General features: G+C 50.6%; 1 protein-coding gene across 1 annotated transcript; it reads right to left on the bottom strand.

The window, feature by feature from the left end:
- Window positions 1-1,102: 1,102 nt before the first annotated feature.
- LOC111141224 (NK2 homeobox 5) lies at window positions 1,103-4,247 on the bottom strand. The gene is made up of 2 exons (XM_022493637.1): window positions 3,746-4,247; window positions 1,103-2,172 (listed from the first exon to the last, which is right to left on the bottom strand). Exons 1-2 carry the CDS (start codon window positions 4,074-4,076, stop codon window positions 1,532-1,534), a joined length of 972 nt encoding a protein of 323 aa, XP_022349345.1. The 5' UTR covers window positions 4,077-4,247; the 3' UTR covers window positions 1,103-1,531.
- Window positions 4,248-17,885: the final 13,638 nt, after the last annotated feature.

The following is a 17,885-nucleotide window of genomic DNA, read 5'->3' as shown; positions in this document are numbered from 1 at the left end:
CACCACAAACACTGTTTTGGCTGCAACCAGCTCTAGGCCAAATAGGTTAAGGCCCAAGGGACCAGCCCAGCCCTTCCTGGGGAAAATCTCAGAAAAACCCATATTTCATAGGAACGCAAAGCTCCAAACTCCCTCCCTCCTGCTTTCATCCCTTTTAAAGTAGCGCTGTTAGTTCCTCTGAGCCCGGAGGCTGGGGATAGAGGAGTGGGAGGTCAGGTCCGAGCCCCTGTGTCCTGGTGGGACCTGGGCTCAGAGCAAGGTATTCTCGTTATCCTCACTTTACAGACTGGGTTATGCAGTGAGCAAGCCTTACAGCAAGCAGGTTTTTAGCTTAATTTCCTTGAGCCTTTTTCTCGTCTATAAAACCTGAACAGTAGCACTTGTTTAAGACTATGGCAAAATTTGTTAAATGCGGAGAGGAGAGGACAGCCATCAGGTTTCCCTCACTATGTGAATTCTTGTGGCCAAGCCACAGCTGGAGGGGCAGTTGGCAAGACACCTCTCTGTGGAGCCCACCGACTGGTGAGGCTGGGGCCACAGGACCCCAGGCCCTCTTCCCAGCTGGGCTGGGGATTTCAGGGAAGCTTGACAAGAGCTTTGGTTCTAGGTTTTTCCATCTGTAAAATGGAGTAAGATGTTCTTTTAAGCAGGATGAATTATGGTATGCTCCAATTGCGGCAGACTGAGGTCCCTTTGCTCTCCATGTAATGCCCAGCACTTCAGCTGTGCCTGACATGTGGCAGGGTTCAAGGAAGTAAGATTGGGGAGCTCTAGGCAAGTGCCCTCTGTCTGTGAAGTGAGATCTCTATTCTACACTACTGGCTGTTTGCTCAGAGACAGATCATCAAACCTCTCCAGGCCTCAGTCTGCTAAACTTTAAAACAGGACCTCTTTTGGGGGAGTTACTGAAGGTTATGTGAGATAATGCCAGGAAGTATCTAACAAAGGACCCAGGACGAGTTTATTATCATCGAATTTGTTCAGTGAATGCCGGTACCTGCGACGCAAGACCAGCCAGGCAGTCGGGCTCTGCTTTCTAAAATGCAGCTTCTGAAGCGCCGCAAGCTGAAAGACGACACATGCGGGATCAGTGCACTCTCTTTAATGAGGAGATTCCCATTTCTTACAGCAACAGGTAAAAACATAAATACGGGTGGGTGGGCGGCGGCAAGGCAGCAAGGGCCCGGGCGCCGGGCCCAGGCTCGAAGAAGGGTGCACCCGGGCTCCCAGTCCCAACTGGCCCATGTTCAGCCGGTTGGGGGTGCCCGTGGGCGTTTGGAGGGCACTCGGGGGCCACGGCTAAGGCACCAGGCTGCGGGATCAATCGCCGGCAAGATCTGTAAACGCGGCCACAAACTCTCCCGCGCTTGGGGACAAAGGCGCCTGGAACGGAGAAAGCTCCGAGGCCCCTGCGGGAGTGAATGTGAAATCCAAGGGACGTAGAGACACGTCAGGGGTCCTCCCTCCCCAGAGACTCAGTGTCCCTCTCTAGAGCTGGGATGGATGGGGGCGCCCCAGATTGGGCCCTTCCCTACCAGGCTCGAATACCGTGCAACGTGGACACTCCCGAGTTGCCCTGTGGAATCCCGGGGCTCTGCACCGCGTTCAAGTCCCCGACGCCAAAGTTCACGAAGTTGTTGTTGGTGGCGGCGGTAGCCGACTGCGCCGGGGGCGGAGCGGCTGGGTAAGCAGCGGCGCAGCTGTAGCCAGGGTTGCAGGCCGCGCTCCCGTAGCCCGGGTAGGCGGGGTAGGCGTTATAGCCGTAGGCGTTGAGGCCTACACCGTACGCGGGCGCATAGGACGCCGAGTCCCCGAGGCAGGGCTTGCCGTCGCGCACAAGCACTGGCACGGCGATCCTGCGGGCCGGCGGCGGCGGCGGCGGGGGCAGCCCCACCAGCTCCAGAGTCTGGTCCTGCCGCTGCCGCTTGCACTTGTAGCGTCGGTTCTGGAACCAGATCTTGACCTGCGTGGACGTGAGCTTCAGCACGCTGGCCAGCTGGTCGCGCTCGGGCGCCGACAGGTACCGCTGCTGCTTGAAGCGCCGCTCCAGCTCGTAGACCTGAGCCTGCGAGAAGAGCACGCGCGGCTTCCTTCGCCGTCGCGCCCGGGGTCGCTCCGCGCCGTCGGCCTCCGGCTTCTCCAGCTCCACCGCCTTCTGCAGTGAGCACAGCTCTGCGGGGAAACAGAGGGGTAGAGGGACGCTCGGTCAAGTCAGAGCGGCCAGATCCGCGGAGTGCCTGCCGGGTAACTAGCCCTAGTGGGTGCCACCCGGCGCTGCGTGGAGAGCCCAGCTGGGCTGCGGCTCGCTCTGCCCAGTGCACTGGGCGCCACGAACAGCTCGGTTTCCGACTTACAGTCAGCATTTGTTGAATGTTTACTATATTCCAAGCATGGCTCTAGGCACTGGAGAACATAACACAAGAGAGGTCCTGCCCTCGGGGAGTTCACGTTCTGGTGAGGGAGATGGACAGTGACTTAAGATTTCAGGCTGCAAAGAAAATAAAACTGGATGATGCCTGGGAGAATTAGATTAGAGCTAGAGTGGTTTGAGAATTTAAATGAAGGGAGACCGAGGCCTCACTCCAGGATCAGTCACACTGTCTCAAAATTACGGAACCGCAAAGACACAGAAGGAGAAGAGGTGTTCGAAGACTCCGGTGCAGCCACGAGGTTTGTCCAGCGCCCATGAAGCCGCGGGTGGGTGGCTGCCTCGGATCCTGCCCTGCCCGCCTACTCGAGTGGGTTTCCAATTGGTAGCAGTCAATTGAATTGACCCGCCAACAGCTGCCCCGGGCCTTCCCTCTGCTCCTAGACGAGCATTTCTAGGCTAGAAAGATCCCTTCTGCGTTCACCACGGCCCTTCGCCCAGCGCACCCTGGCACCTCGGATTAGCGCGGACCCTGTGTTGGGACAAGTTCTTCCCAACGTGTCCCTTTCCGTGGCACCGCTGGCCTTTCCCCTCTCCCGACCCGGGGCTGGATTGTGAGGCGATCCCGCCACCTTCCAAGGTACTCTCCATTGCCTCGCGCCTTGAGTCCCGCAGCATTTTCTAACTTCTTCCAGAAGAGAACCCCTCGACCCTGGTAGCGTCGGGAAACGGTGCGGGGGGGGGGGGGGGGGGGGGGGGGGATAAAGCTGCGAATCAGATTCCTGAGAAACCGCAGTATCTCATTTTTAAATCAAGGCCTTTGTACCCAAAGATTCCGCTGCCCTGGCACAAAGGAGAAAAAGCCCCAGAAACCGGGTTAGGGGTAGGATATAGAAGGTCCTGGACTCTTCTCCAATTATGAACAAAAGCCTATCTGGTGTGCAGCATTTTTACTCCTGTTTAGCTGTTTTCGGCAGATCCTGAAAAAGACCCTTAAATCCAAAAGAGATTTTTAAAAACCCCGAAACCTTGATATAGAGAATATCTCGTTCTCTGTTCTACTACAAACTGATCGCTAACTTCATTGAGCAAGGCTGCTGCCTCCTGCGCTTTGTTAGGCCAAAAAAAAAAAAAAAATATTATATTTCTTTTGTTTCTTGTTTCTGATCGTCTCAATCCAGCATTTCCTCTAAACCTCCATTGGACGCGGGGCTCAGGGGCACTGGCGACTACCTCGCTTCTCACACTCGGAGCCCCCTGAGTTCGGCCCTCTGCCCAGGCACTCACGTCTCCTCCACCCAGGCTAGAATTTCTCAGCGGCGGTTGGGGACACAAAGCGGCCCCAGGAGGGAGAAGGGGCTGGTGTTTCCTCCTCACCTTTCTTATCAGCTCGAGGGTCCTTGGTGGGGTCAGGGTCGCCATAGGCACGCGGATAGAAAGCGGGGGCTCCTGGAAAGGCAGGAGCACACTTGGCGGGCGAGGGCGCGGGGCCCAGCTCGCCGCGCAGCTCTGGGAGGGCGGGCGCTGCGGCCTCCGGCCCCGCGTAGGCCTCGGGCTTGAAGGCGGCCAGCATGCAGGAGGCGGGCGCCAGCGTGGCCTCCAGGCGCGCGGAGAGCTCCCCGGCAGCCAGGCTGCGCTGCTGCTGCTCCAGGTTCAGGATGTCTTTGACCGAGAACGGCGTGGGCGTGAGCGCGGGGCTGGGGAACATGGTGGCAGCGCGCGTCTCACAGCGCCAGGTGGGCGGCAGAGAGCAGCGCTGCCCACGGCCTTTGGCAGCCTCGCTGCATGGTGCCCGTCGCCTGCCCGCGCACCCGCCTTCCAGCTCGGGTTGTGGCCAGGCGGCAGGTACTGCGGAGCACAAGGGGCAGCAGAGGCGGGACCAGGCTAGAGGAGGGGGACTCAGCCTGCCATTGGGCCAGGGGCCCCGATGACAGGAGCGATGAACAGTTTTGTGTCACCTAATATAGTCATAGGGCTCAAAAAAAAAAAAAAAAAAAATCCTGTTCAGCTTTTTAAAGGGGCCGCGAAGCATTTGGAAGACTCTCCTACTGCTCCTGCAGCCTAACATTTCTCCGTAGTACTAGCCTGAAAATCCCACGGAAGCGCAGACGCAGGAAAGGACCTGATTCTTCTCCAGATCTGGCCTCTGGGCTGGGCTGGGTGGATCTGGGATTTGAATAAATGTTCCTCAGCACCTAAAACAGAATGGGAGAATGAAGGACGGTGGGGGTGCTGGGGGAGGGGAGTCGTTTCCAGGAGTCCTAAAGGCTTTTTTATGAAAGGAAGAGTTTGTCTAAGAAAAGTAGCATGGGGGGGGGGAAGGTTTGCTTTGGGGTGATGACAGAAGGGGGAGATTCTGGACAATTTGGGGATTCTGTTTGGCTTGACTTACAGGGCCAGTCATGCCCCAGTAGTCCCCCTTTCCCTAGCAGCCCAGGCCCTGGGGGCAAGGTGGGTAGTTATGGGGTGGTGGGTAGCCACCTTCTATAGCAGCGTGAAAGTTACACACACACACACACACACACACACACACACACACACCCCCCTCCAGGGGGCATCAGTTACTATCAATCTCCTCTTAAAGAAATGACTTTCCCCTTAATAATGAGACAAATCCAGACTCCCAGCCGGTAAGCACAGCTTCCTAGAAGAGAGCTGTCTTCTAGGGCATCCTAGCTTCCAGCCACCTAGTTTCTCCTTTTCTGGAATCCACCTTGCCTGCCTCTCACCTGCCCCTGCTCTTCTGCCTAGTAGCAAGGCCTCCAGGCCTCTGCGGCCCCGGGACCCCAGGCGGGGCCCAGGTTTAGCTCTCAGGCGGGCAGGGCTCCCTGGAACCCAGCCTGGCCAGGATTTCTCAGAGGACTCTGGCTGGCTTCTAGAAGGGAACCCTGTGGCAGTGGCAGGTCCAGGTGCTCAGGGCAAGGGCAGGGCAGACAGGGTGTTAATTTTTAGCCCCAGGGTCAGTAAAGTAGGGAATCTCCTATTGGACAAATCTGCCAGTATTTCTGGAGCACAAGCTACTGCGGCAGATCCTGCACCAGTCCACCTTACCCCTCTGGATCCCTTGGGAGTTCTGGTGAAAGCTCGGGCCATCCCCTGTCCCCCAGAACACCAGAGAGAGGCACTTTATTTTGTGTAGTTTCAGAATCCAGGAAGGCAGAAAGGCCCCCAAGTTAAGGTCGCTGCCTTACTCTATCTCTGGGGTTGGTAAGACTTGTTAAGGGAAGAGAGTTGATTTTCACAAGCTACGACCCAGGTTTGTGCCGGAAGGTGTGGAGACTTACTAAGAATGGAGACTGGGAGGTCTCCGCTCTTAGTAGAGGTTGAGTTGGGGACTAGGCAAGAAGTGCTTGGAATAGAAGAAAGGTGCGAAGGGGCAAAGGAAAGCCAAGACCACAGCTCAGAGCCCGAGAGACTCTGTAATTCGCTCTCAAAAGGCAGAGGAAATGCACAGAGCAGAGGGACAAGTTGGTGTCTGTCCTGAATACGGACCTTTGGGTGCTGAAGCCAGACAGTGAGGTATGGGGCAGCATAGCTGGGAGGGGTGAGATGTGATAAGCACAGACCTAACACTAGGACCTGTACAGACCCTCGTCAAACGCACACTTCTAGGACCCATGGCCTCCGGGATACGGCAATGGAGAGTGGACCACCGCGTGGCTCTCCTGGAGGCTCCGAGGACTTGGACCCGACTGCCCGGAGCCAGGCGCCAGTACCAGACCCGGGCCTTCGGGGCGGAATCTCGCTTCAAATTTTCCAGCCAGGGTCCACGCGCGGTTCTGGAATTGTTAGATAGGTCTGCCGAGAGATGCCTTTTTCAAATGTGTGTGTTTGTGTGGAGGGGGTGGGGGGGGAGTGGGAGGGTGGAGTTCTCAAGCCCCAGGAACCCTCCTCATCCACCCACCTCCTAACCCTCCAACTCTGGTTCTCCCACGACGGACCTGCCGTTAAGTAGCCTCTCTTTCACCCCTCCTCGCCACGCTTTTGGACAATGTTAGTTATTCCCCTCAACTAACCTAGCTTGGGGGGCCTAGCTCGCCTTTGAAGGTTTTGGGGGGGGGAGTGGGAAAGGATGCCTATCGTCTAGGCGGTGACGTCTGGCAAACGAGCCACATCCGATTCAATTAAATGTCTCATTCAAAAGAGCTCTGAGCGAGGGTCCTGGGAGCGCTGTTAAGTGAATGGGCTGGTCCGGCGGCTTGCGATGACAGTTTGAAAGATTAGTGTGAGCTGAAGCCTGAAATATTACCGTTTAATGGGGGGACATCGAGGCTGCATCCGGGATCCCTGTTCTTAGTTTTTTAATTATTATTATTACTATGTGTGTGTGTATGCTTAAGAGAGAGTTCTGGAGGAGGAAAAAAAATTTAAAAACCCTGGCATTTCCTCTGCAAAACAAGGCGGTTAAGATTTATCACCTATTTTGGGCTATGGTTCCCAGGGCTGACAGATAGATCTGCGGGTCAGGTGTCATGAAAAGGGGAGGAAAGAAAACCTCCCTATTCGGACGAAGTGACTTCTCCACTCTCTATACCCTAGTGAATCCGGTAATAATTTCCCTTGTCTCTAAGACAGGCCTTAGCTGTTGCCGGAAAGAGGAAATCCAGGCAAAATCTAAGTTGGGGCTACCCACGCTGGTCTCCACAGAGACATATCCAAGAGTGATTGCTAAGTTTTATTTGTAGTTCGCACTTTCTGAGTAAAATTTTTTGTTTTCTTTAAATAGAAGTTGCAGTGGTTGGGGGTGGGGAGGTACGAAACTTGATTCTCCAGCCTCACTGGGGACACATCTTCCTTCCCAAGGGCGGCTGACCCAACCTGGCTGCTTCTCTAAGCCGCACTTTGGCCAAACCAGCAGGACAAACAAACAGCCTTCAGCCTAGAGAAGAGGAGAAAGAGAGAGAGAGAGAGAGAGAGAGAGAGAGAAAAGGAGGCAGAGAGGAGAGATCGAAAATCTATCCCTCTGTTTCATTGCCTTTTAAAGAATTGGGGCTTTAAGATGAGCCGAATTCCAGATGACTTGAGCGCATTCTCCGCACATAAAATATTATTAATTGAAAAAGCGATCGGCACGGCCCGAGCCCGCCCCCCCTTTCCTGCAATCAACAGGGCCCGCCGCAAAAGGTATATATGATTAATTGAAAGATAAGCTGGAACTATCACCGGGAATGTCATTAATGCGCCGGGGAGACGTCCATTGGAGACAGGCGGCGTTATCCGCGGCTTTATCTTCAACAACGCCTCTCTCTCCGCCCGCGCTGGGGAAACAGATGGGGGTTTCTGTCTGGGACGCTCGCCCCATGTTTATATTTTGGGAAGAATCGCAACTCGTGGGAGTCCCCGGCCGGCCCCCTGATAAATGAACATTAGCACTTTTTCGGACTACTGTATCAACAAAGGGGCTGCGGCCCGGCAATAATTGGCGAGAAAGCAAACAGAGGGCGGAGAGCGCGCCTCTGCTCTTCGTCCGACTGATGGATGAGCAGCGGCGGCTGCGGGCCCGGCTCCCGGCTCTCAACCCGGCTCCCGGGTCTGGCCGCGAGGCCCCTCCGCCGCCCTGGCTTCCTTCCGGACCCGGAATTGGGGGCGGGGGACGACTCTGAAGGCTACCGCTCTCGTCCTAGGCTCCTGAAAACTACAGGCGGCTTCCCGGGCCCCGCATTTTTCCTGCTCCGGACTCGCCTCATTCAGGTGGCTCAGCGGATATCAAAATTCTCCTTTGCCGCTGTTTCTAGAGCTCTCACTGAGTGAGCCACGCGCTCTCACCTATGTCCTCGCTGATCTACTTAACTCGAGTACTGGGCAGAGGAGAAAGAGGCTGAGAGAGGTGAGGTGACTTGCTCAAGGTCACACAGATGGAAAATGACTGTTAGAATTCGAACACAGGACTCACTACAGAGTTGTGAATGTTTTCTTTTCTTTCTTTCTTTTTAAAGATTTTATCCATTTATTTGACAGAGATCACAAGTAGGCAGAGAGGCAGGCAGAGAGAAGCGGGGGTGGGGGGCGGGAAGCAGGCTCCCCGCGGAGCAGAGAGCCCAATGCAGGGCTGGATCCAGGACTCTGGGATCATGACCTGAGCGGAAAGCAGAGGCTTTAACCCGCTGAGCCACCCAGGTGCCCCATGAATGTTTTCTTTTATTGCACGTCACTTCTTCCTAGAGCCGCACGAACTGGAAAGGAAGCAAGATACTACCCTCCCTATCCCCTCACTCCCCGCAACTAGAGAAGAGGACCAGGCTGATGCAGGGTTCCCCAGAAACCTTCATCAAGGAGGAGGGACCTCCCACAACGAGATCCGTCGAGAGAGAGAAAAAGGAGAAATTTAAGATTCTTCCTCCTCCACTTCTTTTGGTAACAGCTTCATTGAGATTTAATAGATATAAGTCACATACCATAAAATTCATCCCTTTAAAGTATACAATTCAAAGATTTTTAGTAAAACCACGAAGTTGTGCAACTATCGCTCAATTAATTTTAGTTCGTTTTTTTATCACTCTTTCAGGAGTGGCCATCAACCCCAACCCTCTCCCCCATGTCCTACCTCCCCAGCTCTAGACAACCACAAATCAGTCTACTTTCTGTCTCTATAGATTTGCCTATTCTGGACATTTCATTCAAATGGAATTATATTTCCATTTCTTTCAGCATAATGTTTTCAAGGTTCACCCATGTTGTAGCATGTATCAGTACTTTGTTCCTTTTTATGGTGGAATAATATTCTATTGTATGGATATACCACAGTTTATTTCTACATTCAGCACTTGATGGACATTTGAGTTGTTTCCACCTTTTTTTTTTTTTTTTTTTTTGCTATTATGAGTATTATGAATAGCAAAACCTTCGTGCCCACTTAACCTAAAATCTGAAGCTTTAGAGGACTGAGGACTTTCTGGCTCCTCCTCTGATAATTAACCCTATCCTTCCCTGAAGGCTGGCTCAGAAAGGCCCTGTACTCTGCGGTTGCTGTCTTGAGATTCTTGATAAGTTTTGAACTTATTAATAAGCACCACGTTTTCATTTTACACAGGACCCCACAAATTATGTAGCTGGTCCTGCTTTGGGGCAGTCTGAACAGAGTCCTGGAAATACTATCTTCATGTTCCACTGTTATCTGTCTGGCTTTTGTCCTAGGATCGGCCTCTGCTAGCTAGCCAGGACAGGCAGGAAGTCCCCCTGAAGTGGTTTAAGGGCTGTCTATTGAAAGTTGCTTGGCCATAGGAAGGGCCTGAGGCCCACAGAAGGGGAAGCAGGGGACAGATTTACCTGGCTGGTGGATATTGTGTATGTATATGTATGAGGGTTTGTCTTTGTGGAGGGGGGAGGACAGTGAGGGGAAAAGCTACCCCCCAGCCTCCAAGTGACTCCATAGCCTAGTCACTATTAGATGCATATTTCTTCCATATTTCTATATTTCTTCACCCACACTGACTGGGTGCCCACCATGCACCAGAAGCTGGGATTGCACAGCCCAAGTCACACAGACCCTCAAGGAGGCAAACTTGTACCAGAAAGAGTCCTAGACTATGCACTAGTACTGGGTTCTGGTCCTGCCTCTCACTGATTGGCTGACCCTGAGTACATCCCTTTTCCCTCTCTGGTCCCCAGTTTCAGGTTTTTCTTTTTGGAAGTATTAGGCAAACTCCCTCCCCAGCTGTGTTATTCTGGGCAGCATCCCAGGATGTTAAGTGAACTCACCTGGGCAGTGGATCCAGCAAAAAGTCATATTGGTGGTTGTCTAAACTACAAAGTGAAACTGATTAAGATAGGAAATAAGGTCCTTGACAATTGTGATATTACAGTATGGGGGGGTGTAGTACACATTTAAAATAAAGTGAAAGTGGTGTTAGAGAGAAGGAAATGGATTATTCTTACACTGAATACATTCAATTCGAGATAGGTTAAAAATTTAAACCTAAGCATTAAAACATAAAAGTACTATAGATGATTAAGATAATAACTTTGGAGGGTTTGCATATTAGGAAGGGTGGATGAGGAGAAGTAAAGAACTAGAAACAATAAAAGACAAATTATATAAACCTGACGACATAAAAAGAAACGTGCACAACAAAAACAAGCGAACAAACAAAAACAAAACATAAATAGAATCAAAGAGAAAAAATATACAGCTTAATTACTGGAAATAATGACAACAAAAATTTTATTTCTACAATGTGGAAAGAGTTCTTGTAAATCAATTTAAAAAAATGACTCAAGAAAACAATTGAAAAAATGGCCAAGAGTAGCAGAACCTTGCTGATAAAATGAAAGTAAGAAAAGATGAAAGGAAGGTAAATTAAAACACAAAGAGGCAAACGTTTTCACTTATCAAATTGGCAAAAATCAAAGTTTGATGATTACACAGCTTAGTCACTTTTACATTGTTGATTGGAAATGCAAATTGATAAATCTCTTTTTGAACAGTTTGATACTATCAAAATGAAAAATGCATAAGCCCTTTGAACTTATATTTCCACGTCTAGGACTCTATCCTATAGGTAATGCATACTAAAACAGTATATTTTTTGGAAGGTTTATTTATCCATTTATTTTAGAGAGATGGAGAACGAGCATGTAATGGAGAAGGGGGCAGAGGGAGAGGGAGGGAGAGAATTCTCAAGCAGACTCACCGCTGAGTGGGGAGGTTCATGTGGAGCTCAATTCCCGGACCCTGAGATCATGACCTGAGTTGAAATCAAGAGTCAGATGCTTAACCACTGAGCCACCCAGGAGCCCCAAGAAAAGTAGGGTTTTTAAAAATATTTTATTTATTTATTTGACAGAGAGAGACAGTGAGAGAGGGAACACAAGCAGGAGGAGTGGGAGAGGGAGAAGCCGACTTCCTGCTGAGCAGGGAGCCAGATGTGGGGCTGGATCCCATTCCCCCCCCCCCCCACATCATGACAGGAGCGGAAGGCAGACGCTTAATGACTGAGCCACCCAGGTGCCCCCCAGGAAAAGTATTTCTATTGCAGATTTATTTTTTAAAGAATTAAAAAGAATTCTTTAAAAAGAATTTAACCCCCCCATATCTTTCTCAGGGGAATAGTTAAAGGCAAGTTATATTCACCAGCAGACCAGAATACTAGCAGCCACAAGAAAAAATTAGTCACATTTATGTGTTTTAAAAAAAAAGAGATTTTATTTATTTATTTATTTATTTATTTATTTATAGGGAGAAAGAGAGAGAGTGCAGAGGGGAGAGGGAAAGGGACAGAATCTCAAGCAGACTCTGCCCTGAACTTGGAGACCACCCCCCAACCCCTGTGGGGCTCCATCTCACCACCCTGAGATCATGACCTGAACTGAAATTGGGAGTCTGAGGCTTAACCAACTGAGCCACCCACGTCCCCCTAGTTATATTTATATGTATTCTTATGGATATGTTTTGAGTACATTAAATATCAAACTGGGTTGCAGAATTTGTATTTTATATATGGGTATATTCACATATATAGAATTATATGGATTTTGAGGGGGAGGATAAAGAAAATGGTAACGAAAGCTCCTGGGGAGGAGAGCTGGGGGAGTGGAGTCAGGAATAAATGACATTTTCCACAGTACATCTTTTAAGACAATTTCCTTCTTTTTAAATTTATTTATCATAAGCTTGTATTGCCTTCAAGAGACTTTTAAAAAACCACCATCAAGATAAGCCCTAAAAATGAATAAAATGCTGCCTTTATAGAAGGAAAGAGACTCAGATTGTGGACATATCTAGGCCAGTATCTCCTGTGGCACATGTTAAAAATGCACATTTCTGAGCCTCACTCCTCAGCTTGGAGTTTACTAATCAAGGGTGGGTATAGTTTGAGATGGAGCCCAAGTGACAGTCCAGTGAAATCTCAGCGCACACGAGGGGACTGGAGCTAAGCCATCAGTGGTAAGAAATCTGAATGGGGTGGTCAGTAGAGCCCCAGGAAGAGCGGAGTGGGATGGACTTTGTCCCACACTACCTAGGGATAGAACCTCAAGGGTCCTGACAGCCACTCAGCAAATTTGCCCTCTTGATTTTCCCCTAACCTGTCCCAGCAGCAGACCCACGTCTTGGGGTCACTGGGAATGCAGCCTCCTCAGAGTAGCCTGCACACTGGCTTGCTGGTTGAAGGTCCTGTGGATCTGTGGCTGAGTGGGGCAGCAGATGAGGTTGGCTGGTGGACTTGGTAACCCCACCCAGGCCTGTCTCCAGGCCAGCAGAAGAGTCTGGCAGTTGCTGGTTTTCCTGGCCCCTGGTCTCCAGCCCACTGTCTGTCCATCTCTTGAGAGCCAACCTCCAAACACCTTTCTGAAATAGCTTTGAATCTGAACCAGATCTGGAATCTGTTCTAACAAAGCCTCAAAAAGTGACCCTTTCCTATCTTCGATGGCGTGAAATGGAGATGTTTCATACCTAGTTTCCCCAGAGCTGGGACCCTTGCAGCTACTGATCCCAGACTGCTTGCCCTATGGGGCGTTGGGCGGGATGGAGCCCCAAAGCTGTGGATTTGATGGTGCATAAGTGGCCAGGCCTGGGACCTCTCAGGCCACTAGAGACCCTACCGCTTGCTTAGCCGTTGGACTCCTAGGTTTCCACCCTGGGCGTGTCTCTAGCCTTCTGGAGGCAGCTCTGGGCCTCTGCATCTTTGCTCTAAGTGGGATAGAGCATGGCCCGAGAGGGAACTGGGACACATTGTCCAGGGCAACCTCCCTCCTGCTCCGGTGGCTTTCTATACCATGCTTCTCTGGCCCTCCTGTCCTGAGAGTCCTTAAGGAGATGACAGCCACTCACACTGCACCTAAGCTCTGGAAAAGTTCTGGGTGTTCGTTTTTCGTTGGTGTGTTAAAATATGACCAAAAACCAAAGAAAGCAAATCTGAACATTAAAGGTATTCTTCCCTTCCAAAATATTTTCTGGGGTTGGACAGAGCATGCTTTTCCTTATCCCTACAATGGGGTGTACAAGCACCTTTATTTTTGTTTTTGTTGGTTTCTTTAATAATTGTTTTATATTCACATCATCGAATATCCTAACTATATATTTTCAAAAAGTATTACACCATAAAAACCATGACAAAACCCAAAACAAACAGGTAAAAAAGCATACAATGTAAAGTGTCCCGTGCCTCTCCCCCAGCCACCCAGTTTCCTTCCCTAAAGGCAAAGTTGTTAGTGGTTTTATTTATTTAAAAATCAACTTATTAAGTCAGACTGTACCTAGAACAAAATGAACACAGTTTAAGTGTACGTACAGTTCGATGACTCTTGACACATTGAGAAGCCCCTGTAAGAACTGCCACAATCAAGATAGAAAACGTTGGCATCACCCCAGAAGGTTTCCTTCCGCCTCTTCTCAGTTAATTTCCATTCCCACTCAGGAGGTCACCAGCTTTTAAAAAGTCTATCTTTCTAGAGACATTTCCTGCAGATATCAGTATTATTATACATTGGTGGTTTTTTTTTTTTTTTCTCTTTTCTAAGAGCATCTACATTTTTCTAAGAGCAACTCTTTTGTATTTTTGCCGTGGACAGTTTTTTTGTTAGTATCTTTGTGTAAGTCACTTTTTCATGCTTTGGCGGGGGAGGGGGGGGAAATATGTTTCTAAAACCGAATTTGTCTTGCAGCCCTAGACATCACCCGCTTTAAAACTCGTATTAGGATTTGCTAAATCGGAGAGAGTCGTTTTCAAACCTCCGTTGTCGTTTTCGGTGAATTTGGCGCTCTCCTCTTGGTGTTCTGCTGCTCTCCAACCACCCCGGCCCCCGCCACCGCTGCAAACCGCTTTAGCGAAAAGCGCGCAGAGGCTGAGAGAGCCCGGAGGCTGGAATCCGTTCCTCAGGGTCCAGTCACTGAAGGTCACAGCTGGAAAAATCAGATGACATTTGAGTCAGAAGGACGATGATTCGGAACGCCACGAAGAGGAAGATGGATTTTCTAGGGACGATCCATACCTGCCTGGCTTGGGCGCAGCTTGGAGAGTGGCCTTGGAAGAACCCTGGGTGTGGGCGCGCAAGGTTGGAAGAAGCCAAGCTGGGCGAAAGGCCGGCCACCCTTTTTTGTGCAAAGCTTGAGGGGGTGGGGGTGGAGAAAGGCTAGCGAGGCCTAGAGCAGCGCGGTTGGGGGGCGGGTGTGGGGGAGAAGAGTCGAGTCCTGATCTGCGCGGCGTCGCTGGCTCCGGCGGACACTCGGGTCGCCGCGCCCAGGGCTTCCACCCCGGGTTGCTGCGGCCTGGTCTGTGTTGAATTTCAGTTGGAAATTAAGGGAGAGATGGAACCTTCATATGGCCGCCACCGTTCCTTCTTTGGCATATTCCTTTCTCGTCTTGTCTTCCAACCTCTCTGCGAAACCGCTGCGAAGTTTTCACCGTCTGGCGGAGCACGCTGCGAATGTGTAGATGGCAAATTGCTGAGTAGGAAAAAACCATTCGATTCCCGGCATGCGGCTCAATCAGTATTTGTTGACAGCCTCCCCAGGGCATGGCTCAGGGAACCCAGAGGCCAAAAGCTGCGGGATTCCGCGGCAAATTCAGTGCCATCAGGGATATCGCCGAGGACATTCTACGGTCCCAGCAAACTGGTGAAATGTGGGAATTCTGACACAAAATGAGCGCACGCCAAAGGGTTGTGTTGACATAGCTCCATATTTTAAGTGAACACAGGACGATTGTAGACATTCAAGCCCTTAAAAAGGAGCACAATGGAGCATTTACGTTGTAGATGTGTGTGGGACATATTGCCAGCGACCAGTAACCGGCTTAAATGTGCTTACTGGTGCGCTTTAAATACGCTGAGATGGCACGGGTACGCATTCTCGTACTTCAAGTGCACACTTTCTTTGTGTTCTAAGTGCACGCGCTCAAAAAGTTTCAAAGGGTACAGAGGATGATCCCGCGAAATGCCCCTTCCTCCCCTCTTGGCTCCCGCTGCCCTCCAGAGCTGTTCTTGGCACGCAAGCATTTGTGCACCCCGCGGTGTAATTGTGTCTCTGCGTTCCCGGCACCCTAATTGGACGTCGCTTGTGCAGACCCTCCGTCGTGTGTGGAAGGCTGTGGCCTTGTATCTTTAGGTAGGGAACATCTTTTGTCTCTCGGCAAGAAGCTTTCCTCTGGGAAAGATAAAGTAATCGATAGGGTCTTTTAAATAGCTCCGCGTTTCCTGTCGGGAGAGGAGTATCAGCGCGCGCACCAAATCTGCTCTGGTATGTCACCTTATCTCCCGTCCCCGCTGTTGTCCCCAAACGCCGCCTGTCAAGGGAGACGCCACCCGCATTAGGACCCAGACTGGGGCCCTTCCGCTCGGGGTCACACGCTGCGCCCTTGGCCAGGCCCCCGCGCCCCTTGGGGGTCTGGGAGGGAGAGGAGGGGGGCAGCGTGAAGGTGTGGGGGCCCAAAACTCCCAACCAAGACGGCAGAGGATACTAACAAGCTGAAATCGAAGTATCTAGGGGAAGCCTTGGGATGCAACACTCGCCTCTCCAGGAAAGGGAATTTTTTTTCTCCCCAACCGCGAATATAGTCGATCTGGTCATTAGGCTAGTGACAGCAGCGCTTTGGCGACTATGGGCAACCTTGTTTGATCGTGTCTGGAGGAAAATCAGGTTTAGTGGCCTCCAGGCGACTGATGTCCGGTCGAGGAGCGAACTCCGGAGCCGTAAGGGTCAGCGAGACCACCGAATCTAGCCACCACCCGAGCCTGCGGAGGCTTCACTTTCTCGGTCTGAAGCAAGCTGGAGTCGGAGGTGACCCCAGCCGGCCCCGCGGCAGGGTGCAACCCGAGTTGCCAACCTCAGTGGACCTTCCTTTGGTGGATACTTCGGCCCAGATCTTCTGCAAGCCGGGCTGGGCACAGAAATGTTTCTAGGTGTGGGTAGACCCTGGGCCTCTGTCATATCTAAACACTGTTAATCCGCATCTCCTTTCTCTCTTTCTATATTGAAGTCGATTGCATCCAGGTTAAAAAATAATTTTTTTAAGAAATATAATCTAAACAACAATACCAAAAAGCTTTCAATCCCCTCCTCCTCACCCCGGAAGTAGGCACACAACCATCAACCATCTGGTTAAGGTGGGATCCAGCCTCCCTTTATTCCCAGCCTCACCATGACCCACGGGGTTCCTGTCTCCTGGGAAGCTCGTGGGGAAAAATTACTTCTTGGCTTTAGTACAGACTTGCTCCCTTCCAAGTTGCCCAGGATCATCTGGATTATTCAACTGCTGAGAGAGGACCACCCACCAGAACACATCTAGGGGAAAATGCACCCGCCTTGGGAAAATTTGGGTTCCCATTTATCAGGGTTTATTCATCCAAATAGGAACTCCTGTGGGGAAGTTAAATAGGGGAAAACATCCCTTTCTCCCCCATAGGGAGGAGGCATTTCTGAATCTTCACATCATTTAAGGCCCTGGTCTAGGTCTTCCTATTCCCTGTGGGCCTTTCCATATTATCTGAGCCTTAATTGAAAACATGAAAAAATACTGAATTTGATTATCATCAATAAAAAAGGTTGGTGGCTGGGGAGGGGAAACTCTGGCTGTGTTTTCTTGCAGGATGGTGTACGTATCATGTGCTATGATGGAACTAGCAGAATGTGAACTGCACATCACCATGCTGTCTTTGAACACAGGGCTGATGTTCTTCATCTCCTGGCCATTGGAATTCCGCTGCTGACCTAAATTATTCAGTCCTGGGTAGACCCGGAAGTAACCCTCCAACACGGGGAGGGCTGTCTCCCCCATTCTTCCAGGACAGGGGACCCTTGTAGAGGGTTTCTTCTGAATGAACACTTTGGTGATTTCTTTTCTTCTGACAAATGCATGGGGTGAGAGATAGGGAAGTTGGAACATTTAGAATTGAGAGTGGTTAGAACAGCCACGGGAGGAACCAGGTATGGACCCTCCAGTACATTACGTTCTCCCTAGATGTCGCAGTCAACAGCTATGAGCTCTCAGCCCTTTTCCTAATGGGAAGCTGTACTTCCTGTTCATTAGAAAGGGCGCCAGGTGGCACTGGGAACAGTCCTCAGTCAGTTACAGGATCCTGAGCTTGGCAGTGACTCTGGGAGACTTACTGGGAGTAAGAGTGAGCTCTGCTTGCTCCTGTGACAGCCCCTGGGCTCACATAAGCCCCTGACCCGGTCCAGCAGTGCCCTTACTGAACACGAGTGTGTGGTTTTGTAGCCTTCCTAGTTTTTGGAAATGTTTTATTCCAGCATAACACAGAAGTTCACAAAATAAAAATGAGCAGCCTGGTGATTTTCACAACCTGAACATAGCTGTGTAACCAGCACCCAGTTCAAGAAGTGGAACGTTACTTGCACCTAGAAGCCTCCTCCTTTTCCAAAACCCCGTAAAATTGCTATTCTGACTGCTACGACATGGACTAGTTTTGCCTGTTCTTGAACTTCATATGGATCTAATCATACAGAATTTAGACTCTTTTGTAGGCAATTTTTACTCAATGTATGCTCGTGAGATTCTTCTCCATTGTTTGTAGTTGTGGTTAGCCCCTTGTAACTTCTGTGTAACATTTCGTTATATGAATA

The sequence above is a fragment of the Enhydra lutris genome, unplaced genomic scaffold, assembly GCF_002288905.1.
Source record: "Enhydra lutris kenyoni isolate GAN:26980312 unplaced genomic scaffold, ASM228890v2 scaffoldscaffold5, whole genome shotgun sequence".
In the NCBI taxonomy this organism is placed as follows: domain Eukaryota; kingdom Metazoa; phylum Chordata; class Mammalia; order Carnivora; family Mustelidae; genus Enhydra; species Enhydra lutris.
This window is presented reverse-complemented; position numbering and strand designations above follow the sequence as displayed.

Bases quoted from the DNA above. Each gene is read 5' to 3' on its own strand.
- LOC111141224 (XM_022493637.1), bottom strand. From the start codon at position 4,076: ATGTTCCCCAGCCCCGCGCTCACGCCCACGCCGTTCTCGGTCAAAGAC. The intron at 2,173-3,745 runs GTGAGGAGGAAA...GTTTCCCCGCAG, and splicing joins CCCTCGAGCTGATAAGAAAG to AGCTGTGCTCACTGCAGAAG.